Raw genomic sequence first — 26,355 nt, forward strand, 5'->3', positions numbered from 1 at the left:
AGTATCACATTCAGTTTATATCAGATCCTTGTTTGCTCCAGCCTATAAGAATATGGGTATATATCAAACAATCAGGCCCCAAAAGGAATTACCTAGAAGCTATTTTAACCACTCAAACCAAATTTGCCCATTATGATCTTTCATACGCCTCCAAGTTGGATGATTTTGATCGGTTACATGTTTGGAAGAAATTGGAGAGTGATAGCAGTAGGCACTAGTGTAATTTAATATCACCACAATATCTCCCACATATAATGCCTACTTTTTTTTTTCTTTTTTTTTTAGTGAGCAAAAAATGCATTGATGATATAAAAGAGTAATCTTCAAAAAATATAAAAGAGTACAGATACTGAGTCCATAACTGAAACAAAATACAACAAGCAACATAAGCTACAGACATAAACATAAAGCATGCAGTTCCGCAGTAGCGCTTGTCCAAAACGGTGTGCCTCTGGCAACTGCTGAGGAAGAAGACGCTAGTGTTGCCTGCTTGGCCAGGCTATGGGCGAGACGAACGTCTTGGCGGTCAACCTTGGTAATCCTCCAAAAAGTTAACTTTGAAATTTCCAAACCAAGGTTGCGCAACAAAAAGGTGTTGGCGAAATGTGGCTCAGATCGCCCTGCTAATTGCATGACAGCATTTAAACAATTAGAATAAATGAAAACAACATTGAAATTGTGAAGTATAGACCATGCGACACCCAAAATAATAGCCATGAGTTCAGTTTGTAAGGGCGAGGCACCGTGGCATGCTACAGAACACTGTTGGAAGATAGTCCCATCATGACGGGTGGCATAGAAGCCCAGTCCACTCTGTGGGTTGCTGGCTTTCCAAGCCCCATCAATATGCAAGTTAACCACTCGTTCAAACATGATGTGAGGATAGGGGTTGAGAACAAAGGTTGGTGGTGGCTGTGCGGGAGACGGAATGTGGTTCCGGTTGGTAAGAATGTTTTGAGTAATGTGGTTCCGGTAGGTATGAACGTTTTGAGTGTTCCATAGAGATGCTCGCTTAAACCAAAGAGAGCTGTCATGAGCCACGACTAAGGCAGAACTGCAAGCAAAAGGCCTAACGGAAAGACTTGCTCTTTTCTCGTTTTCCGTATCGCCCACAGAATTGCAATGAAGTAACGGAAGGTGTCCAGGTCAGTGGTAGAGACTGTTTGTGGGCCCGTGCTTTGGGGTTGGAGTGGGTCAGAAAATCTATATATTCATTATTCTGATTGTGTTTACTATCTAAAATAAGCACGTACTTATTTTTTGAATTAAAGGCGATGTATTGTAAGAAAATGACTTGTCTTGCAAAACAGAAAATAAATACTTAAATAAGAACCTTAGCGGAATAAGACCTGATTACCCATGTCTTCTTCATTCCCTCGGATATTCAGTAGTAATTTACTGTAGTAGCAGTAATAGAAAGCAAAGAACATATTTCTAAAATGTGCATTCATGTACAAAAAATAGGCTCATCTATTGACCAGACCGAATTACATGATTTCCTAAACCAAAGAATATACACAAAGGAATCAATTACAATCGATTCTCTTCGTTGACAACATGAATGCGACGTTGAGTTTGCTTCAATCTTTTTCTATCGGGAATTCTTTCCCTCCAACCTTCTCGTTTCTACCTTCTTTTTTCCATCTTCCCCTCCTACATAATCTACATGTTAGCTTTAACTGTAACGTATTTACAACTACGACCACTGCCTGCCTCTACTGCTTTTCCTCCCGCTGTTATTTGGCCTCCGGACCCCACTTCCCCAATCCTCATCGTCATCGTAATCTTCATCGTCCCTTCCGGCCATGCGGCCAGACCTTCCCCCTCTCCTGGAAGGAGGAGGGCGCTTCCTCTTGATGTTTGCCGTGTATGTTGAATAGTCAACAGTGTCTTCCTTCAAAGCAGTTTTGAATTCCTGCAAAGTGTTAAAGCAGTTATAGAATGTTCAGAGAAGAATATAAGTTTCAGCTCAGACAGGATAACGGTCAACAAGAAACCGTGCAACTCTCAAGGAACCAAATTTCTGTTGTTTCAATCTAAACAGCCAAAACTTTTCCACTTACGGGACAACGAAATTCCAGTGTTTCAAATGAAAGGCACCACAATGAAGTGAAACACACAGTGCACAGAATAAAATATATATATATTAGTGTCAAGTGACAACGCAGTTTTGAAATTTTTTTACACTATTTGAAAATATTCATTTCACAAAAGTTTAAACATCTTTGATTCTGCTTAATCAGTACTTTTATGCACTTGGGTATGTTTTAGGTCAATTTTGTGAACTCTCATTTTTTGTTTTTGTCTCTTTCGGAATGTTTCCGAGCTATTTCCATCCCAATTCTTGCCGAAGCAACTCGTCAAAGTGAAATTTTGATTCTTGGTCAGAGAGATAAGACTAGTCGATGTGAAGGGTGTAACTAACTAATTTGGTGGGGCTGGTCCACTAGACTAGTCGATATGTAAAAAGGGAAACGTAAAAAACACTAACCACCACTTTTAAACCTGTTGCACGAGGTAAAAGTGGGGGTGCTCCTAGCACCGTTGGGGTCAAAAACTGTCATTGCCTTCACAATCTCAACACTCAGCACATAATGCACAACTATGATTCAAAATTTGTCATTGTCAGTTGATCACACTACCTGATATCTTTGCAACACTTCTTCATGAGTCGTAGGCAGCTCGGTGCGTGTTTCAGTTATGTTGAAGGAAATGTTCTGCCTTGAGAGAACCTCCCCCGGTTTTATGGGTTCAGTTGGAGAGAACTCCTGGTTATAAAGAAGTGGATATTAGCCGGAAATTAGGATCAAATGCCATACTCTGGAAAACATGGAAGAAGGCCCAGAAACCACTCCAAAAGATTTGTACCTGACATCGTGCATCATTTAGAGAGTACAATATTTTCAGATGCCTCTTTAGTTTCAAAAGAAGTTGTAATGCCGTGGCTGAAAGACAATCTGCCTGTATAAACACCACAATTTTTTTAATATCAGAGCCCATCATATTAAGCTATCAGAAAGGAGTTAAAAAAACCCAAGAATTTCATATAGAATGCCACTTGAACTTGAAAAGCAGAACAAAAGCCCTCAACTTCTGGTCACAATAACAAGGGAAGAAAACTCAACTAGAATTCCAGGGTAACATACAAGGACCAAAATTTTGTTTTGGTATGTTGTTTCTGAAATCTCTCTGAAACATTTGGAAATGTTTCAAAATCCTAGGCACAATTTACTGAAAATGTCTGAACAATTTGTGAATGGGAATTGACTACCTGGATTTTCTGCATATCATCTTCAGATATGTGGTAATTGTTGTACGAATTCCTAGGACGCAAATTTTGATACATAGGCTCAGAGTGATTAGACACAGGCTGATCACCGAATTCTACTTCAAGTGTCCCATTAAGATCCATGGGTATTGTTTGATCGCACACAGGTTGACAGGATGGCCCCTGGGGCTGAGTTGTCCCATTACCATTAAGTTTCTTTGCATCTTCTTGCCACAAATGCAGAAACGCTTTCATATTTGCCTCCAGTGTCCCAGCTCTAACTTGTATAACTCGATTTATGGCATATATCAAGTAAAGAGGCTCATCAGGCAATGTGAAAGGAAGTAAAGCAAGGATCTCAGTGCAGTACCTGGAAAAAGCAGTTTTTAAGTCAATACCTACATAGTTGTCCAAATGGGATACGAATCACGCATAGTTTTCAATTTTCTGAATCGTGTATCATATCGCAAGATATCTAAACATATATTCAAACAAATAGGTGGAATATAAAAATATTCCATACAAAATTGCAAATATCTTGCAAGAATAAAACATTAATCTCTGTTAATCATTTACAACATCAAAGTAAAGTTCTTAAGATTAAAGATATGCATGAATCAAGACTTCATACACCTGAAAAATAGAACAAAGATGACCATGTCCATGAATTCTACATGTCAATGAGTGTTTCTATTTGGAATCAAACATGCATCAAAATGATCCCCATTCTTAATATGCTATAATTTGGTTTTTGATAATTTGTATAGTCTTGGTACATCAGTTAGGTTTTTAATATTCATTGAAAGAATTTATTCTTTCCAAAAATAAATGTTTGACTAAAGTACAAGTTTTAAGTTCTCAAACAATTTACCCATAAATAAAAAAAAATGCATGTGACGTAAGTGGTAATATGAAACTTCCCAACAAGATCAAATACCATAAAACAAAGCGCAAATACTTTCTTTTCTCCAGAAAAGTTAACATATTCATGTATAGTATGTCTTGAATCATGTACTGCTTATCAGAATATAGCATGATGTATCATGGTTATCACACGATACCGATAGCATAAGATATGTGTCGCTTTTACCCTAAGACATGGACAACACTTAATACATGGAGCAGAACCGCAGAATATTAGGATGAACACCTAAGTAAGAACTCACATCAGAAATGGGATGACTGAATTATTCCAAATTGGAGTGTCAAATTTACGAACAACTGAAGACATAAATTTGTTCCTTGAGATGCGATTCCCACGGATCAGCTTGTAGATTCGAGAAACACCAAGTCTTGCATAAGTGAAAGAGCCACTCTCGAATGTCCCTTTCATACTCTCAGGTACCTTGAGTTGGACTCTAGGGTTTGGATTTTCAGAACTTCCAGACATGGATCTAATGAAAATAAAGGACATCTGAAGGCCATCTCCCAAACGGCTTTCAAAAAATGCTGGATACCTGAAAAAAGATGTTTTCACCAGTTGGAATAACCAGATTATCAGGATTTCAAAGAAGCTTATCAGGATTTCAAAGAAGCTATAAGTCTATATAGGGCCATACTTTTCATTCATATTCATCAACAGATGATGAGCCAGCTTTGAGTTTCCCTCCTGAGGATCTGTTTCAAGAGCTATAAGGAATGGAACACAGGTAATTGGATGAACTAGACCTTGCCGCAGCACAATTTCGACAATCTGCATCAGGTAGTGTAAAAATTAAATAAATTTGCTACTGGCAACATTAAGATCCTGAAAATCACTAAAACAAAACAACTAGGCCCCATCAAGTGTTTCAGAGCAGTATACAGGCATAGATTGACAGAAATCACCCTCTTCAACTTTCAGAATCTGTGGTCCTTGTTTCCAGAACAACCAAATGACCAATAAATCCACGATAATAGAGATATTAGCCTAAGAATTTGTTTCATGTGTAAGAAAACAATTCATATTTTAGTATCATTATCAGTTTTGATGAAGTGTTTGTAGTTCTGTACAGGTTTTATGCGATTCTACTGGTTGGACAAACTAGTTCAACCACTTTAACGGAAACCTTCAGACGACAATGTTCTTACCTTCACAGCAGATTGGCGAACCTGTTCATTTTCATCTAAACATCTTCCCAAGATGTTATCCCAATACAGTTGAATTATTCCGCCACAGATATTGGTATCACCTTCACCAGCAGCAACAGGAACACTATGGCCAGCATCCATGGGATGACCGGCAACATTGCTGGTTTTTTCTGTTCCCATTTGACTTTCTGCATCAAGAAGATACTCGTAGATGTTTTGCAACGCTTGCATCTGTGGAACAAATTAACTCAGTACATGGATGGGGGGAAAAAAAAGCACAAAACAGAAGGGAAACTATTACCTTGAGACGTACGTCAGTACCGGAGGAGAGTGTTGCCTCTAAAATTTTCCCAACATCCTTTTCCAACATATATTCTGGCCTAGCGATTAAAACATAACCTAATGCCTACAGAAATCCAAAACTACATGAGTACAACTCAAATTAGACAATACAGGATCTCTCTCCCTCTCTTCTACATTGTGTGTGTGTGTGGTCCGTACACGAGGGGTGCAGGTTCATGGACAAATGGTGAAAGAGCATACCTGCAAAGATCTGGCCTTTATTATAAAATCCTCTGCATGAAGATATTTTTTAAACAACTTGAGGCTGTTCTTGACGTCGATATTTTGGTCAATGCTGCAGGATGTGCTCAGCAAAGAGTTACCATATCGAATAAGCAACCCAAGACAGAAAAGAGATCGCCCAACTTGCTGTAATTACAAAATGATCATTTTTAAGTTTATCTAGTGAAAGAAAATGTTATGTCAGATAACCACTGCAAAAAAAAAAAAAAAAAGCATTGGAAAAAAACAAAATCAACCGAAAAGATGGTTCAAAATATCACACAAAACTTATTAAAGCAGTCCATCAGCCATATTTCAGAATGATTTGGAAAAACGGAGTTCTTAAAAATCGTTCATTCCCAAAACACAATAGAAACCGATATCCATCAAGTATGTTCTACGGAGGTCCTGGGGATGTCTCCAAACAGATAGAACGATAGCGCAATGGATTACCCGATCCTTCTCAAATGCAATACAGATACCGTAGTAACAAGACTGTCACCAATGGCAATACTGACGCATAGAAATGTAAGCCCCAACGCCAGGCTGTAAGCCCCAACGCCAGGCCATACGACTCACGATGACCAATTCTACCTAAAAGTTCAAGTGTCTTGGAGCACAAATTGAACTTTGTATACAAGCCAGAAACTATGAATATCTCGCAGCACAATTGAAGGAGCGACTCCCGATATGGCAGTACTGTTATAATAGTCCATTACATATAAAGACAATGGAGGAAACATTGTTTTAAAATTTTCGTACGAAAATAGTGTACAAAGCAACTCTTCCCTCTCCCCTTGAATAACAATCCTTACATGTTCTGACTTACACCCTAATGTTTTCATTTTTATATATCTGTGATAGGAATACCCTGAATATTCCAAAGAGGAGATTGTGCAAGGTCTTAATCATTCATATGAAGCATGAACCATAAGGTTGCCTTTAAGCCCTTGAATTCTTCAAATAAGAACTCACCACTATTTTATGAGAAACCACGTAGTTGGAAGAATGTAGACTCCAGCTTAAAGGCATCATCAACATGAGAGATGCTAAGGCCAAGTCAGTTGTGACTTGTGAGAACCTTGTGTGGGGACAAAATCACAAAAGTATGTAATAACGACTAGAAGCCGTGCAAGATGTTACCATGAATGCAAGCATCTAAATCAAACATTTTCTCCAGAACACTAGATTTAGTGATTGCTCATTCACACTTAGTTTCTCCATTGCATTGCATATTTAGTAGAATTAACAAAGAGAATGCCAACAAAAATGGTACGCATTCTTTGCAGTATTGGCCAGACGAGGGCGAAGTTTAACTGCATGAAAAATAAGCTCACGAGTTGGAATTCAAACTTAGAGGCAGTACAAAGAATCCAAGTTCCGACCTATAATCAAGCACTCACCAGTAGTCTGCCAGTCTATAGATAGACAATGTACTTGAACTTTTTCTGACTTCTGAGTTGGGCTACCCAAAAGGGCACATTACACAACATGATTCTAAAGCACTTCGAAAGCTTATGAGAGAAATTCATAAAGACCTACTTCCCGACAACCACACTTACAGGGAAATTAATACAGTAAAATAAACAAAAAGCAAACGCTCAGTCAGGAGAGTGTTTTTAAATAATGGATAATTCACCTTGGTTACCTGAGTTCGATTTTGTTCACCCTCACTAAGAGAGGGTGAAGATGTGTGGGTCCAATGGGATCAATACACTTTTTTGGTATAGATGGACTTACTTTTTGGTGGGAACCACATTTTCTCCACCAATAAAAGGGAGGGTATTGTTCACCCTCATTCAATGAAGGTGACTAGAATCATTCTCAGGTTACCTAGAATCATTGGAATCAATCAGAGCAATGCTCTGACGAGTGACGACTAACAAAAATGAAGATGCAGCTAGTTATTTCAAAATAACCACAACAAACCTGTTTGTTGTCAAACCCTAAGGCATCCAAATGCTTGAAAAACACCTGGATGAGATACTCAACGACAGCTGAACCTTTCCCTGCCACTCTACTCAGAGAGCACAGGCACCTGAGAGAAGAAAATCAACTGTGTAAATAATATCAAAGCAAAGCATCAATCATGTACCACCACATAACTAAAGTTGTGCATAAAAGTCTAAAACTTGACTGAACCAAGAAAGCAATATCTCGATATTCAGTAGTTAGAACAAATTTATATCCACAAATCGACTCTAACTACAGCTATGCCCGCCATTTTTTTTTCCAGGTACATTATGCCCACCATCTTTTTGTACCACATAAATGTGGCCTACAAGTTGCTAAAATGGAGGAAAAACAGCACTAATTTTGATCCCTAATCCACACACCACTTGCTAAATATATCACTATCTTGTCCATAAGGATTCTCCTACGAACAATGATATTCAAACTCTGAAAAACATGATGTAGCTTTTTGGCATGATGACTGTTAGATAGCTTGATATATATTGTTGGGCCCATGTTCTAACAGCTTAAGCTTTTAGGACCATTGGTAACTTAACAATGACAAGTGTTTTCTGTCCTACCGTCATGGCATGGTCTTGAGTCACATGAATTAGTCTCTCTATCAACCACAAAGGAAGCAAGGTTGCCTACTACCTATCAGATCCAAAACAATAGTGGAAACAAGAGCCTCATATACAGTTTTCCCTAGGGTAAATAGTAAGAGCTATGATGCTTTAACCCCTTCGCACCTCTCATGCATGGCCTCAGTTTCCTCAACCTGCTCTTCGAGTTAGGAGGTTAGCAGCTAGTTGGCCTTCCAACATTGAGTCATACATACCTTTCAGCTCCCCTAATAACCTATGTAAAACGAAGCAATCCTATAGTGGGAAGAATTCAAGGCACCCACAAGGGCCACAACTAATCAAATCAAAACTCTTCAAACATATACGACAAGATTTTCCTCATTGGCCAACTTCAATGACCAGATAAGGAGTCACAATGGAGGCCACTAAATAAAACCCATATAGATATCTAGTCCATAAACCTGACATAAACAAGAATAACAATCACACTCTGTAGCACAGACATTCGTCGGAGGTCACGTACCAGTGTCAAACACTTGTCTGACACCAAGACTCTCTGGACACTCCCCGGACATGTGTCTGACACTCATATTCAAAGGGCCCCATTTTTTATCAATGTTTTCCATTTGGACACTCTGGGGACACTTTAAAAAATGCTCTGGACACTTGGAAAACAAGTCGGGGTTGATAAAAAAAAAGAGTAGGATCTAATTAAAACTTAGAAAAGTCATATTTTTTGTGTGACAAATGATGGTTTATTGGTTAGAAAGGCACACAAATGATCAAATGCTTTTAGTTGAAATACTTTTATGAATGATATGATTATGGTTATAATTTAATGTATATGTAGTGTTGCATATTTACGATGAGAACCTTTACTTTATTTTTTTACTTTTTCTTCATATGATGGTATACATATATACTTTTTAAAACATGTCCCTAAGGGTCATGTCCATTTTTTTAAAATTCGCGATGTCGTTGTGTTGGTGTCGTGTCCATGTCCGTGTCGGTGCTACATAGCATTCACATTATGATATTCTAAGGACTTTGTCACACATCGCTTCTATAAACCACCCAAACTTGGTTAATAAGTCTTGTTAAGTTACCATTGTTCCAAAAGCTTAAGTTGTTAGGAATGGGCCCAACAATATACACCAAGCCATCAAACAAGTCCAAGAATAGCACATGTGTTACCATACTTGTACACCGTACTTGGATAAAATCTGATGTGGCACCTTAAAGGGCCCAAGTGCAGGTTTTACATGAGGCTCATCAGGTGCCCACCACATCAGATGGTACCCAAATGTGGTGCACAAATGAGTCATCATCGCATTAATCGTAGTCTAGAGGCCACTCCACCGACTGCCAATTGATTGTGGTAGATTTACCGAAACTCTTACACGGTATAAGAGTCGGGTCTTGAGTGGCCGCGTGCCTCTGCCTTGGGTCTATTTCTCGTCTTTCTCATCTCTCTTTGACCTCCACATAATAATTTATCGTATTACACATCCTTAAGTATTCACAGTTCACACATCTCCAAGCTCGCTTGAGATTCTACCAGTGTACTTTTGTTCCTTAGTTATCAACTTCAAAGATTTCATCCCTTGGGATTCAAAGTCCAAAAATTTCGTAGTATAGTCGGTCCCTTCGAAATTGAGATTTATTATTGTTTAGTTAACAAAATGGCACATGTAAGATGCTTTAGTTTTATGGCAGGTTTTTCTCATAATTGGCAAGGACAGCACTTAATTGATGTAAGACAAGTGTGATGAACACTCCATGCTTCTGCTAGTTATGAGCCCAAAACTAATGTTTTGTAGCAGAAAAATTTGTCCTTGGGGGGGATGGATTTTTGGCTGAAAGAGTATTCAGAATATATAGGTGTTTAGAATGTATCGGAAGGCTATTCCGCAGCTGTTCTGGACACTAAATTATACCTGTTGTGTTTGTCTTCTTTCTCAAGCTAGGGTGCTAGGTTGATTAAGGGGAACTAGGTTTCATGAGGGACTAATACAGATCTGAGATATAAAAAAAGCAAAAATAAAGATGACGACGGCGAAGAAAAGTGTGAGTACAGCACCTAGTTCCCGTGGGCACCAAGCTAGGGTTAGAAGCGCATCACAATAACCGAAAGAAGTTTCATAAGCTGGGGGATTCCCTGAAACTTATTCATTCTCAAATTAAAGGTTTTGACAGTACAAAGCCCCAAGGAATCCTAAACCCGGCTTGGATTCCTATTTAGAAACTAGGTTTTTAACCTTCCAAAAACCTGTGCAAACAGTTTAAACCTAAATAAGCCCATACTTAAAAATCCAAAGACAACTATACCCATGTAACCTACAGAACAAAGCTTAGTAGACTATTGCCATGCAAGAAACTAATTCTGAAAAATAAAAGAACACAAAAATATGCAGATGACATGTAGCTAACATGCTATAAACACCTTATGGAGCCATTTCATACTTGCTAAAATCATCAACACGTGCACCATAATTCTTTAAGAATAATAATAGAGACAACATTTAATTTATTTTGTCATAACTCGGGGTGTCCAAGCCAACTTAAATGCATCTTGAGTCTTGACTATTACCCCAGAGGAACTTACGTCCAAGCCAACTTACACAAATAAGTATACTAAATATGCATTTGCACTACCTAAATGAATAAGCCCACTCATGTATTCCACTCTTCACTGGGGTGGTTATGAGTCTTATGACATGCACATCTGGTGCATGTGATAATACATTATTTAGTGTCTATAGCACTGCTCATTATTTAAATAGGATATCGAAACAAGCACTTCCTATTGCATCCAACACATGAATACAACTAGGTAAACAAAAAGCAAAGATGCATAAGCTAATGAGAACCTAGAATATTAAAATACTTTGAAGGTCTAGCAAGAAGCAACCAAAGCAGACGTATGGAACAAGAAAATAGCAACCAAAGCAGACGTGTGGAACAAGAAAATAGCAACCATAATGTCAAATTACTTGATGCAGGCATGGACAACGGTTAAGAAAGAATGGCGAACAATCATCTGCTTCAGATCTTGTTCAAGTTCTTCCACAACATTTTGAGGAAGCTTTCGAAGCAAGGGCAGAACAGAATCAATTACAAAGATTATGCTCTCCAGTAGCTGTGCTACTGCACGATTGTCAGCCTGAAAGTAAGTAAACCGAGTATCAAAACTGATGCAAGACAACTGCATTCTGTTATTTTAAAACCTTTTCAAGAGCACAAGAACAGAGTTCACAGAAATGAGAAGTTGAAACACCAATACAAGCAACTTAAGTATAAACACAGATCAAGATATCTCACCAATCTAGAGAAAGGAAGCATGTGCATGCATGCCTTGAAAAAGGCATATGCATGTAAGTTAGCTAAACTAAAGAGCCCCTTGTGCCAGGTAATAACTTCAAGCACACTCTAGGGCAATATGAAAGTTAATCCACTCCAATAAGAAAATCGATACCTCTCAGTGGAAGACACCACGCTTTTGGCGCAGGAGGTGACTCAAAGTCCAAGATCACACTAAATGGTGGACAGAGGCCTTCGTTTTGCCTTGTTGCGTACAGCAATACATCTTTTCTATAGCCCCACCCATGTCTGGCTGAGGGAGGAAAGTTGAGGCAAACACTAGCACAGAGCCCACTTACTAACTAGATGGAAAAAGGACAAAAGGAACTAAAAAGTAAACGGAAAACCAAAGAAAAACAAAACCATTCCTGAGGACTATAATACTTCTGTTGAAAAGTTATTACTCCCTCCATTCCAAATTAATGGTCCGGTTCAGTCTCTAATGCAATTTTTAAATTGTTAATATCTTTCAATCTACAATGAATTTTATGTGCATTATGGATCTTATATGATAGATCTCAATTAGTTCTATTATACAAAGTTTTTAAAATTTTTAAAGACATTGTAGATTGAAAGATATTAATAATTTAAAAATTGCATTAGAGACTGAACCGGACCATCAATTTGGAACGGAGGGAGTATCAAGCTTTGGCTGGAGAAGCAACTACTTCCTTTCCCTAAAGAGCCATTTGGGGTACTCATGCGCCGACCAATGTTTCTTTTTTTTGCTTGATGTGCGGCTAAGGATAAGATTCTCACTAGTTACTATAGATAACCTTCTCCAGCGTCGAATGGTAATGGCGAATCGGTGTTGCATGTTGCTTGAATGCGGTTCTTGTATCGTGGGGCACGTCATGGGTATTCTCTGCAACGGTGATAGAGAGCTTATTCAAGAGTGGTATGGGGTTAGAGTGGGTAGAAGAAGACAGAAGCTATGGATTATGATCTCAATTGTGCTTGATGTGACAATTTTGAGGGATAGGAATCGTAGATATTTTGACCGGGAGGAGAGGCCATTGTTCAAAATTAAGAGTTTTTTGATTTCTACTTTGTTTAGTTGGGAGTCGAGGGAGTGCACCCTACTTTTTGTCAATTGTTTGATATGTTAGATATTTTTCGAGTATAGAGGGGGTATATAGGTCCTTTTTTTCTTTGACGTTTTCTTTTTTCCCTTGCTTTCTTTTCTTAATGGGTGGCATCCCCTGGATGTCTTTTCAATAAAACTTTATTACTTACCAAAAATAAATAAGTATAGAAATGATATTCAGACCCCGCTCCAGCCTTTCACACTCTTACTGCGTAAGGTTGAAAGGAAAAATGAAGTGTAAAAGACTTAAAGCCGAAGATGAACATTACTCCCCCAGTATTATGGGAAAAAATTCTAGACAAGGCCCAGTTATCAAACTAATAATGACGCAAACAGCAATGCTGTGTGTTATATAAATTTACGAAGTCAATTTACGTCACTATCTAATTCGAAAACCAATAATCCTTCCAAGGGGAGAGAACAGTAAAACAATTAGGCAAGGCAGACATTCAATGACAGCAGTAATGGCTGTTCCATAATAAAATATGAAGCTGTGGATAACCTGAGTCTTTAGGTACGGCTGTAGAGTGACCACAAACTGGGAAGGATCAGTAGCCGGAGCACATAATGTAGGATCCACAACACAAAAAGCATGCAAGAGAAGCACATACGGAAGTGTACGCGCCTCAACTTCGTCATTGTTCATTTCCTCAACCTGAACAATAATAAATATCCCACATGTGGGTATGATGAGAAAAAAACACCAAAACATTTGAAAGGCTGAGAAGAAAAAGAATACCTGCAATATCCTCTCGAGCAAGAACTTGCACATCAATTCACAGCGCCTCCGCACAGATGCAAGAGAAACCGGATTGATGCCAACAGCCTTGGTTGATTGTGGGAAAAAATCAAGCGCTAAGTTACGCTTAATTACGGTGACAAGAACTTGATGATTTGGCATCTTCCTTAACATCTCAACCATCTGCTCAGTTTTCTTAGCGACTTCCAGTGGAACAGAACTACTACCTCCATAGAGACGAGCCTGTGAACCCGAAGGTTCCTCAAACCAGAATTCATAAAATGTCTTGCAGACAAGATCCTGTCAAGCAAGAAAAGGAAATTGGAAACCAACTTCAAATAAACATATTAATGTTCGAGATTTTTTCTTAAGTCAGTTCAATGGTGCTCAAGGGGGGCAGTACAACACTTCTGTACAAAGCCAACAGACTTGTATTCCACAAAAAAATCAAAAAATGTAAAAAAAAAAAAAATTCACTCAAGCAAGGTGAATCTCCCAGCAAAAAGTTTTCTTTCTCTGCGTTAATTCCTTGAAAGAACCACCGGCTCCTTTCCCCAAAATGTACCAACAGAAACAAATGGGGATAGTCTTAGATCTAATCCTTTTTTCTACTATGGTGGCCCCTCCCAATTACACATCAATTTGGCCAACAATCTTGAGACAAAAAGTTTGCCAATTCTATCCATAAAATAATGCAAGACAGAACGAACAGTTATTCCAATTAAACCTTGTCCCCTATTTGAATGTTTCGTGACGCAATAAACCAACTGAAGAACTAAAAACGAATTTATCGTTCTTTCTACCTATCTTTCTGATTATCTTTTCCCGATGTTCAATAATGTCATCAATCAAAGACAAGACAACATAAACTCATTGGATAATGAGGCCAGATGAATGCCTTATCATAAACAATTGACACGATAAGAAGCAAAACTAGAAAGGAGATCTGGGTGGATAATTAGATTAATTTCATTGTTTCAGAACTACCTGAATACTGGATTCTTCATCACTAATACGAGAAATAATCTCAATGCAAGCCCTTGTAAATGCTGCAAAATCAGTATTTGATGTGCACATCTCTCTTATGATTTTGATAGCCCGTTTTCTGACACTTACACCAGTATCCTTCATCCTCTCAGCAACTTTCTCAAAATACTACAACAAAATCGTAGATAAAAAAGGTGAATAGAATCAGTGAAGCAGCTTCGTAAAATACAAGAATAGGTTCGTTCAATTTGCACTACCTGCAACCCAACATCAGGATGAGACGCAATATGCCGACCAACAAGTTCCAGTGCAGCTTCTCTAACAGATATAGCAGAGTCACAAAACCTTCCTTCAACAGCCATTTGGACAAATTTGTCACATAAAACCTCTGGATCAGCTTCTACAATGATACTAACCTGCTCTCATCATCAAATCAGAGGGAGGATGAGCGCCTTCAACAAAACAAGAAAAAGAAGATTTCTCCATCAAAATGACTGAACAGACATTGCCTCAGAATGACACGGGAATTTCACTTACTGCTCGTAATGCCTTTGCACGAATCACTGGAGAATTCTCCCTTAAACTTGCCTGAAACGGACCACATTAGAAATCAATCACTACCACAACTTATTATACAGATACAAGCGATAAATAACTTACCAGAAGCATGTGAAGAATCTTGTCAAATCCTCTGGAGAAAGAATTATTTTGTCCCAATGCCAAAGCTATCTTCTTGACTGACTCCCTTGACAATAATGACGAAACAATCCCAGAGTTACGCACAATAGCTTTTGACTTCAGTCTCGCCAGGTGGTAAGAGAACATCTGTGAAGAGATCTCAACATCCTTGTACCATATGCAAAGATAAAACCTGTACGAAATGACCTTAACATAGCACCAAAGCAGAAAGCTACAATAATTTAATAAGCAAAAGAGGCCAGAATGAGGTACAAACCAGCGGGTAAAGAGATGCACATCCTCAGCAGAACCACAATCCTGCAGGTAATTCAGAAGCATCTGCTGAACAACCTCCACTTTTGCAACTGAATTGGCATTTTCGGAAGATTTTTCTGACAGACTACCATTGTTTAAGCCATCATCCTTGCAATGTGCTTTGCAATAGGATTGCAAAACAGTAAGTTGTTTCTGACATTGACAGAACTGACAGTACCAGCCACGGGTGGGAACTTCACGTTCTCTAACTCCCATGCAGTCTGCATGAAACAATCTCTGACAACCTTGACATAGAAACAATGGTTTTTCAATCTTTTCATTCCTACACAAGGCACATGCATCATTGGCATAACTGCGTTCAGGATTTTCGATATTACTCAACTCCTCCACTATCCAAAATTTTTCTGTCCTGTAAAGGACAGCATCATGTTTCAACCTTGCAGCAATAGTCCCAAGGAGATCAATGGCCATGGAACGTGCAGCGATATCTTTGGATTTCAGCCCAGCATTCTGAAGTAGTAATACACACAGAACCTACAAAATAACTGTCCCTTAACATGAAGACTATAAAATGGAGTCAAGAAAAGGTAAGACTCTGTGTAATACAATCATACCTCCAGAATGGGAGCAGAAGCAGGAAATTCAGGCAGATTCAATGTCGTAAGTAAATCCACAACAAGGCTCTCCATCATCGTTTTCACTTCAGATGCATCTTGACTTTTAGTACTAGCAAATCGTTGAAGGACTTTACTCCAAAAAAGGCAACATGATTCGGTAACAGCCTCATGGCATTTAGTAGGGGAACTGGAATCAATTGAGGCCTCAAAAATAAGGTTTTTTCCATTTGCTTGCCTTAAGGCCTCAGGAAGATTTGCACTAGAGTGAACCAACTGAATCAGCAAAGCCGTTATCATCTGGATCTGCCTCTGTTCCTCATCAGGTAGATGATAAGTTCTTGGTATTCTTTTGGAGAATGGTAACTTCAAGAGCAGTTGAAGTACTTCATCTATCACGTAAGTTCGATGTTGCGCGTATGAGTAAAAAATCTGCACTCATGGTAACAAAGAAACCAAGCAAATCAGACCAAACAGGCAGTCACAAAATAATTTGAAGAAGTAGCAAATTACACAACACAGTATTTTTAATACCCCGCCGATTAAACTAATGGCTTTCAGTTGCAAGAGTTGGATATTATCCACCAAGAGTGTTGTGAAGCTTGTCCTCAATAATTGTAGAATACAACTATCTGATAAGTGCTCTATTGTCAACAAATCCTTGAAAAAACCAAGAATGGTGCATAGTTTCTGAAGTATAGTGTTCACAGCAGCAGAGACCCTAACAAGGCCACACATGCAGACAGTAAGACGGAAACTCAAATTGAATAACCAAAACAATTAGCATGCTGTTAGAAGAGAAAATCATAGTACCAAGCACACCTGTTCACTGATGATTTCTTCACTTTTGCACTCCTAACAGTACGTTTTCTCTTGCTTGCAGAACCATAATCAGCACCCTCGTCATCTTCTTCATCTGAAATTGATGCAAAATGAGCATTAAAAAGCCCTTACATAAAATAATGAAGCAGTTACTGAATGTAAGCTGCACCTTTTCTAGCACCACCTTAATCACCCACCTTCAAAAACCCCAGTTTCAACAGGTTTGTGCAAAGCACGATATGCAGGATCACAAGCTGACATAATGTCAGCAATTTGATGCTTAGAGAACTCCAGAATCCTTTCAATGAGCTGGTATGGGTAAACAACAATGAGTCGAGAAGCAGTATGTCTATATGAGCTTACAAGGGAGTTCAGCGCAATAAAATATTGCAGCAGATTTCTGCTAAATGTAACACAGAAGTTGGTCTGAAGCATGTACCTCTTCATTGTATAGCTGCTTTGGCATGTCATTATAAGCCATTATGGCGAGAGCAGCATGAATAGACTCCAGAGCACCACAAATAGATGACACTACATCTGAATCAGCCTGAAATTTATGGAATATGTTAGAAGTTAGAACAATTATCAATATGACCACGAAAATGAGAAAACAGAGCAAGAAACAATACTCGCACATTCAAGCACAGAAGGAATGCAGAATATGTATTCCATCTGAAGTGAGACTTTGGATACCATGATACAGAAGGACTTGGGCTTACTAAATCTAAGTGAAGAGGTAGCCCTACACAAAGCTCAATGGAAAAACAGGATTCATGTAGCCGACCTCAATTGATTGGGACACTAGGCTCGGTTTGTTTATTACTTAACTGAGAACTGTATGACAGACAACAGGAAGAACAGAAACAAAGATTTTCAACTTACATGTTCACATTCATTAACTGACAAACCTTCTGACCGATGAATCTGATGATCTAAAACCCTCAAAAGTCTTACAAGGACATCTACAGGAATCAAATGTAGGACTTTCTTCGTCCGGCTCGATAAAATTTCATTCACAAGCTGTCTAACATCAGCAACAGGCAACTGCAACCATTCTGCATCATCCCGATCATCACTTGGAATTTCTGCTCTGCCACAGAACTCCTCCAAGAACTCACAGAAGCCTCGAATAGCAGTGTCTAAGCCAACAAAAGTGAATCAACACAAGTACAAAACCAAAAATAAAGAACTGAAGAATCATAAACAACAAGCTAACCTTGAAGTTCAATGGGATCAGGAGCAACTGATGATGGATAATCTTCGCTTCTTTTTTTCTTAACTTTTGGTTTTCTAGAAGATGTAAATGTCTCCTGAAATTAATAAATAAATTAAGAACACAAAAAATACAAGAAACAACTGATTTCAAGGAAAATAAAAAAGTACAACAACTCAGGAAACACAACCAATCCAATCAATAATCACTTCAATGAAATACACATACATTAGCAAGAATGTAGTCCGGCTGATGATTGTGATTTCCTGCAAAGTCCCTTTGCAGTTGGATAGCAATGGGTGTACTCTGTTCAAAAGGCTTTTTTTCAGACACTGAACTACTAGAAACTTGCTCCTTGAAAGGACCTGAGAAACTTGAACAATGCAATAAACAATAAGCGCCGCAACATTAAATGTCTTCAAACAATCATTCTTGCGTTGATAAGTATTTGTCATGAAAAGATATCCAATTCACCACCTAAAAAATACAACAGAAGCTTACTAAAATGTTTACTGCACGTAACCTGGATGTTCTGCAGACAAAGGCCTTAGCAGAGAGATAGAATTATGATCAAATCGGACCCCCTTTCATCCAAAAGTTTAACCCCAATACCTATTGTACAATAAGTCTAGCAAAGGCATATCTGGTATTACAGAAACCAGATTGTAATGGAAGACTAACCGCAGTCTAAACTGAACCAGTCCTTATTAGGGGTATATTTTACAAAGAATAAATCCATAAGAAAGTTCTGCCTGACAAAGAACTAGAATTTACATGAGTACATAACTTATTAAACCAGCCAATCATACTCAAATAAGAAGTTGAGTGACTGAGTTTATAAGGAAGTTTCACAAAAACTTAAAAAAGTATAAACAGCACAAAACAATGATACCCATCTGAAGCCAGAAAATTATGGTTCATAAATCATCCTTGCACTAGTTGGGCCATACATAAATCCTCACGTATTACTATTATAAGATGTGAATGTACACTGTGTAAAACAATTCTTCCATTTCTTCCCAACCCATGTTTTCTATCAAATTTGATAGGAAACCCCAACTAACATGGTCATAAGCCCTCTGAATGTCCAAATGGATTGAGACTTACACAATAGTACAAGTGTTTGGGCTAAGCATCTTAAATATCTTTTCCATAGTCAACATGTGCCAAACCCAATGTTTAAAAACCGAACAGGCCGGTTCAACCTCAACCGGCCCTTACTCCGGTCTAGATTCACCCAAAAGCCGTTTTTGTATCGAAAATTGGCTTCTAGTGTGAGAACCATTCAAAACTAAAGGTTGAACCGCAAAACCGTAAGAACCGGGCACGGGCCAATCGACCCAGAAAGAAATCATGAACTAAGAGGGCCACACTTTATTGCCATAGATGTGCATGATGACAAACTGGTGCATGGGACCACTACTCACTGGTCCAAGCACACGGCTTGCTGTCATTTAAGCTGTCAAACATTGTGAACCTTTTATAGATCCGAGAGGTTCTAGCATCCAGGAGTTCTATTTCCCACCAATGTGGGATTGGAACAAAAAAGTTAAGAATGCACCTCTAGCCCAACTCTTCCTCTCTTCAATCCAAATAATAGAGGATACATTTATTTTTACATGTTTCTATGCGTGTATTTTTTATATGCTCATTTTATTATATTTTTTCTACATACTTGTGACATCCCGGTTCAACTGCGGTTCAACAAGTGGCCCATCCACCCAGTCCCTTTTCTTGTTCACTCACCGGTCCAGTTTTCAAACGTTGCTTAAACCAATGCATATATGATTGGGTGCTTATCATGGCCTCAGCCAACAGCTTCATTGGCCCAATTCCTGGCCTTTTGCAACTTTATCTAGGACTAAGTTACTCCTCAGATAGTCACCCAAAAAGAAAAAGTTACTCCTTTGACCAATCTACAACGTGTACCCCTCTCAACAACTTCCACTCATTTTACTTCAATCCTAGTCACTTTTAAATATTGAGAAAGCAATTGTTGCTACTCTAACACTTATTCTTGTAATACCACTCCACGTGAACGTCCTCGTAACAAGCTATATATATTGGCCATGCATTCTGACAACATACCATTCTTTATCACGCAACTGCACTAATAATTAACTCAACCAGCACTCCTTTAACTTAGAGCAAGTCTAAAATAACTCTTGTTCTTTGAATACTTTTTCATTTTCTCCGTTATGATCCAAGTTGAAAAACAAAGAATTGGAAGTAGCATTGAGAAGAAGATACAACACAACACAGAATCATTGAATTAAAATAAAAAAGTTTCTTGAATCTCATCAACCAGCAATACAAGTACCAAGAGTGAAACCGTGAATTCCCATTCCATTTACTTTCACAAAAATTAAAATCGTGAGACATATCAGAAAAGATTGAAGTAGTTCGAATACTTGATTTACCTGATGTACTGCATTCAAATGCTTCAGAATCACATCGAAGTACTTCATTGTACAGATCTGGGGGCTCTAAAATGCCATAAGAAAGCAGAGTTGCTTCGGCTCTAAGATTCCTGCAAAAAGAAAACGAAGTCAATGAAACCAAAGGACCAGCACGTATAACAATAATACTCAAATTTACATCTCCATGTAATCTTCATCCCAACAGTACGTCAGTACCCAAGACAAACTTATGAAATTCATGATGCAAGATTTACAGAAAACTGGGTGATATCGAATAAAGTGGTTTTCTAGAGGATGAAAAGGCAACAGCATTGGGCAACGTGTTTGGGTTGGCGTAGGCCTGATTGAGTAATATTTCCAGGGTAAAAAGCAGATCGTTCTTGGATCATGAACACTACCTGGGAATGTTCAAGTTCTTTCTTCATCAGAAGAAGATAAAGAAGAAAAACAAGGTTCTTTGCTTCATGAGCATTTCATCAGACAATCTGGAATGCCAGAAGCACTACGGACCTTTTGTCTTCATAATTCTGCAGTTACAGTAAAAAGCAAGGGAAAGCTTCTTGCCTAAAGACGAGTTCTACATCCCTAAAGTGGGCAGGGTGTATGTCAAACACCTTTCCTTTTACTATCCTATGTTTCAAAATCATATGCTGAACCACGCCCCCTTTCCTGGTTGGTTGCCCTTTGAAGAAGAGACACAATCCTTTTCCCACGCATAATATTTTATCAATGCTTTGCTGCAACCATACCCCGCGCGATGGTCGAATGAATCCTAAAAGACAATTCCGCAAATCCTATCCCTACATGAAATAGTGAGCCTTCAAACCTAGTACAATACTTAAACCAATAAAAGACAAAATCACTATCTAGATCGGCTACTCATATATAAGCTGAAAAAGACAGCAATCGTGAACATGTTACTAGGCTACTTCACCATGTGAATTAGGGGGCGTTCCGCTTTCTTTTTAAACCTTCTTTTTCAAAAAGAAGGTAATTTCAAGCTCAAATATAATGAAAATGAAAAATAATTTTTCATTTTTTTTTTGCACCGTTTAAAAGATCTCAATGAAATCTATCAAACAAGATCCATATTGGTAGAAAAACTATTTGCGTAAACACATGATTTTTGAGCTTGAAATTACCTTCCTTTTCTAAAAGTTCCTTTTCCAAGAAACCGGAACACCCCCTTAGTATTTTGATGGCACTGAAATCCGTTAAGTTAATGTTTGATCTGAAGAGAAGCAATGATTTGGAAATTCTCCTTTCTGAGCTTGCTTCTATATAGATTAAGCAATAGAAACTCTGCTTTTCAAATTCTAAAAAGAATTGAACATCAAAGTTGGATCATGCGAGGGTTCCGGTCAAAGGTACCGAGGCAAGAAGTGTGCTTGTGCTTTGGCTTATTTCTCATGGGTGCAATGCTCACTTCGTGCGATAGAGAATGCAAGCAAACAGTGTCGCCGTGGTTCCTCAAGTGCCAGCCGCAGAGAGGAATGCCATCAATTGCCCTTCGAGTAGCAGGCGGCTAGGCGAAGTCTCTTAGTTCTTCAAGGAGACTCATGTGAACCTCCTTTTCTTTTCATGCTTTTGGTCTCTGTAGTGGTTTTATGAGACCTCTCATAATCGTATTCTCATTTGTGATGCCCTTCCTCTCAAAGGTGAAGCCAAGCAGCTAATAATGACTTATTCTCATCTCTGCATCTACACACAACTTTTGCACACAGCTTGCCTCCAAACAAACAGCTGACCATACTTGACAATAAAATAAACAACCAAATATAAAGTGGAAACAACTGGCGGAATATACGTTTTCATCGTTTAAATAACATGCATTAGCTTGTTTCTTCTACGTTTGCAGCAAATAACTAACTAAGGTGAATACTGCATAATATTAAGTTCTAACTTAAAAAGCTACGTACAGAGATAAAGATAGAGAACGATGGGAAGAAATAGTAGGACAGACAAGGTAAGGTATAAGATTGAAGTTGACCACTATAAGTGTTAATTCCATTAACGCATGCAACAATTTAACTCCTAAAATAACAAAATGAGCTCAAATAACATGCTTTAGCTTGTTTCTTCTAAAATTACTGCAAATAACTAACTCAGAGGACTGCACATAATCTTAAAGTTCTAACTCCAAAAAATACGCACATAGAGTCAGATGCGAACAATGTAAGGGGAAAAAAAGGGTCAAGCGTATGTATAACATTGAAGTTGGCCACTTCAAGTGTTAATTCCACTAACGCAAGCAGCAATATGATTCCTAAAACAAATAAACGAGCTCAAATTACATGCATTAGGCATTAGCTTGTTTCTTCTAAATTTACAGCAAAATCACCAAGTTCTAACTACAAAAATGCGTACACAAGTAAAGCCAGGTGGGAAAAAATAGGAGGAAAGAAAAGGTCAAACATATGTATTAATATAGAAGTTGAACACGATAAGTTTTAATTCCGCTAATGCATGCAACAATTTGATTCCTAAAATTAATAAACGAGCTCAAATAAGATGCATTAGCTTGTTACTTCTAAATTTACAGAAAATAACTACCTAAGTTCTAACTAAGCATAATCTTAAGTCCTGACTTTGAACAGCTTGATATACATTGTTGGATACATTTCCTAGCAGCTTAAGTGAATGGTCGTGGATTCAAGAATCAAGACTCTCTATTTGCATTTGTTTCCCATTTGCAAAATGTGATTGCATGTGGTGAAACATGTTGAATAGCTTGATACTATGTATTGTTGGGCCCATTTCCTAACCGCTAAAGTTTTTGTGACTATTGGTAATGTAACACTAACTTCAAAAAATATGTACATAGATAGAATCAGAAGGAAAAAATAGTAGGAAACAAGAGGTCAACTGCATGTATAAGATTTGACTACTACAAGTTTCAATTCCACTCACGCATGCAAACAATATGACTCCTAGAACAAATAAACGAGCTCAAAACCACCAGAAAAACACTTGCAAGTACGAAACGTCAGTTGCTCGGAGCAGCCACTAACCGATGCAACAATATGATTCCTACAACAAATAAACGAGCTCAAAACCTTAGTCACATAACCCTTCTGTACGCCCTCCGCTCCTCGTCCTGGGCTGGCGCTCTTAATCCTCACTCTCGCAGAATTCAGCAATTTTGAGTGTTTTCGTGCTTTCCCACTCGTGCATACGAACGCAAATTATGTCACTTGGAGCATGATATTGAAGTTGACCACTATAAGCTCCAATTCCACTAACACATGCAAGAACATAATCCCTACACTAAATAAACAGGCTCAAAACTACCAGAAAAACACTCACAAGTACGCGACATCAGTTGCTCTGAGCAGATCAGCAACCTTCCCGCACTGATTCACCACGTCACTCCGATTCAACGACCTCGAACCACTCCCCGCGGCTCCGTCGAACAACCGCAGCTCCTGATCGAACGCGCCGCAGAACACCGGCAGCGACGGCAGCGGCAAGCACGGCGCGACTTCGGAGTGGACTGTGTTCGGGAGGCTGATGCCACGTGGACCACCGGAATTCGACATTGGAACAACAGAGAGTACGATACGGCGATTACTGCCGGTACAGAGACTATAGAAGTGGAGAAATACTCATTGAGAGAGCTGGGGAGTGGAAATCTCGAAGGTTTGATTGCTGATTTTAGGGGTTTTTTTTAGAAGGAGGAAGCCCTAGAGAGAGGAAAGGGGAGAGAGGGGAATGGCGGGGAAAAGCGGGGAGGAATTTTTGGGATAATTTGCGAGGGGGAATTTTTCTGGAGAATAAATTATTTATACGGACGGCGTAAATATTTATTTATTTCAAATTAATTGTATTACGATATGTGTTAAAACAGTAATTTCAATTAATAAAACATAACGATATAATACGATGCAATTGATTTAAAATAAATAAATATTACACCGGCGGCGGCGTAAAGAATTTATTCTTATTTTTCTGATCTGGGAGGTGAATTAGCTTGCGGAAAAAGAGTCAGAGTTGTGGAGTTATGGAAATGCCCTTGATTAGCTGTTGGTGTGTTTTTTTTTTTTTTTTTTTTTTGGGGGGGGGGGGGGGTTTTGGCTTTCTGGGAATTAGCTAGAAGATAATACAAAGATTTCATCGCAAAATTCAGTAATTAACCAAAACTACCAAAATCTATACAAAAGCGTAGCAGGTTAATCTCTATTATAAAACAGAAGGGTGTGGGGGAAAATTGTTGAAATGACTTAGATTCATTTGATCCAAAGGCTGTAGTGCATCCTTCCACTTTCTAATTAAGTGTCCATGGTTTTTACCTAAACCACACAACTGCTATCCCCTTCCAATCGGAATGCGTAGTGCCGTAGGCACGGGTTAGCACTAGTAACACATACTGCAAAACCAGATCAACAACGGCCACTTTAAACAACAGACATCTGTGACTCGCTGTCTGTTGTTTAAATTTCATTTTATTTTTAGTTTTTCAAAATAGTTTTTTTTTTTTAATCCAATTTTTCAACGTAGTTTTTTTTTTTGATCCGCAATTTTTCAACGTAGTTGGATTATCTAATTCTCCACACCTACCAGATAGACTATAAAGTTCAATGGCAACAGTATTTATTAGGGTTGAAAATAAAAGCAGGTAAACCAAATCGAAGACCGAAATAGGACCGAGCCATTTGATCTGGTTTGGTTTCAGAGGTAAACGGTTTGGTGTTTTTGCAAAATCAACAAACTTTGGTTTGGTTCAGTTCAGTTTCCCATCCTTCAATCCGAAGTAAATTGTGTCACGCCAGATTTATATATACACACATAAAAGAAAATTCAAATATTGATAGAGATACATTGGCACACAAATTTGGTTGAGTACGCATCTCAAGTGTCTCCTAGAGCATCTACATACCATATTTAGCTTTGTTAACATGTGTGGCAAGTTGAAGAGTCATTTAATTTGGATCAAGTGCACTCCAAAGAACTATTCAAATTTGAAGTTTTTTTTTTTAATGACTTTTTAACTTTAAGTTATCCACTTCGCCAAGTAAATGAATCCATTAATAACCAATCATAAAAACAAGGCTTTGTGTTTGTGAGTTGGCATTTTGAGTAGTCATTTCTCTCTTTCAAACTCGGAGATAGAAAGAGAACGCTGCACCAAAATAGTGGAGCAAATTTGCTACTTCCCTTCAAGTGCATTTTGCTTACATGGCTCTTCAATTTTTTTTTGACTATTGATTTGATACTTCCCTTGAACATGCTCTTAGAGAGCAACTAGATGAAATCGAAAATCTCGAAGAAGATAATAAAGTTTTAAGTTTCAATTAGTTTTTTTACTTAATTTTACGATACTTCATTATTTAATCTAGTTTTTTTTTTACCATATATATTTAGTGCAAATGTTTTGCTTGGTTATTTAGCTTTCTTAAATAATGATAATGAAATTATTTTAGTTGTGCAAACGTTTTACTCTTTTTTCAAGAAAGAGTGAAGCTTGTCTATCGTATATTGTAGCACTTTCCTAACCATTAAAACCGAATATTAACATGCGTCAATTATTATCGAGTAAAAGCTCAATTTGAAATGAAACTACGCCACCAAAACTTTTAAATTCACCATCTTTGGAGGCCTTCACCTTCTCTCCGATTATGTTTCTTGAAACCGATAACGCATCCTGCTCATCCAGTTTCAGTGTTGAATTCATTTGGTTGTGATTATCTCAGAAAGAAAAAGTTCAACTAGTTTTGATGGTG

General features: G+C 38.2%; 1 protein-coding gene across 2 annotated transcripts; it reads right to left on the reverse strand.

Annotated features, from left to right (window-relative positions):
- Positions 1-1,334: 1,334 nt before the first annotated feature.
- LOC131302251 (sister chromatid cohesion protein SCC2) lies at positions 1,335-24,391 on the reverse strand. 2 transcript variants are annotated; one of them, XM_058328781.1, is made up of 28 exons: positions 23,942-24,391; positions 20,636-20,745; positions 18,444-18,580; positions 18,219-18,312; positions 17,885-18,141; positions 17,442-17,549; positions 17,200-17,311; positions 17,003-17,096; positions 16,715-16,901; positions 16,181-16,612; positions 15,568-16,100; positions 15,273-15,483; positions 15,150-15,200; positions 14,870-15,028; positions 14,613-14,780; positions 13,626-13,925; positions 13,389-13,541; positions 11,433-11,602; positions 7,832-7,940; positions 5,882-6,049; positions 5,640-5,744; positions 5,339-5,569; positions 4,828-4,961; positions 4,435-4,725; positions 3,272-3,638; positions 2,869-2,961; positions 2,643-2,768; positions 1,335-1,915 (listed from the first exon to the last, which is right to left on the reverse strand). In XM_058328781.1, the coding sequence occupies exons 1-28, from the start codon at positions 24,172-24,174 to the stop codon at positions 1,697-1,699; spliced, it is 5,352 nt and encodes a 1,783-aa protein (XP_058184764.1). In that variant the 5' UTR covers positions 24,175-24,391; the 3' UTR covers positions 1,335-1,696. The 2 variants fall into 2 exon arrangements, with proteins under 2 accessions (XP_058184764.1, XP_058184765.1); XM_058328782.1 differs by having other exon boundaries at positions 18,444-18,588; positions 23,942-23,981.
- Positions 24,392-26,355: the final 1,964 nt, after the last annotated feature.

The sequence above is a fragment of the Rhododendron vialii genome, chromosome 10a, assembly GCF_030253575.1.
Source record: "Rhododendron vialii isolate Sample 1 chromosome 10a, ASM3025357v1".
NCBI lineage: Eukaryota > Viridiplantae > Streptophyta > Magnoliopsida > Ericales > Ericaceae > Rhododendron > Rhododendron vialii.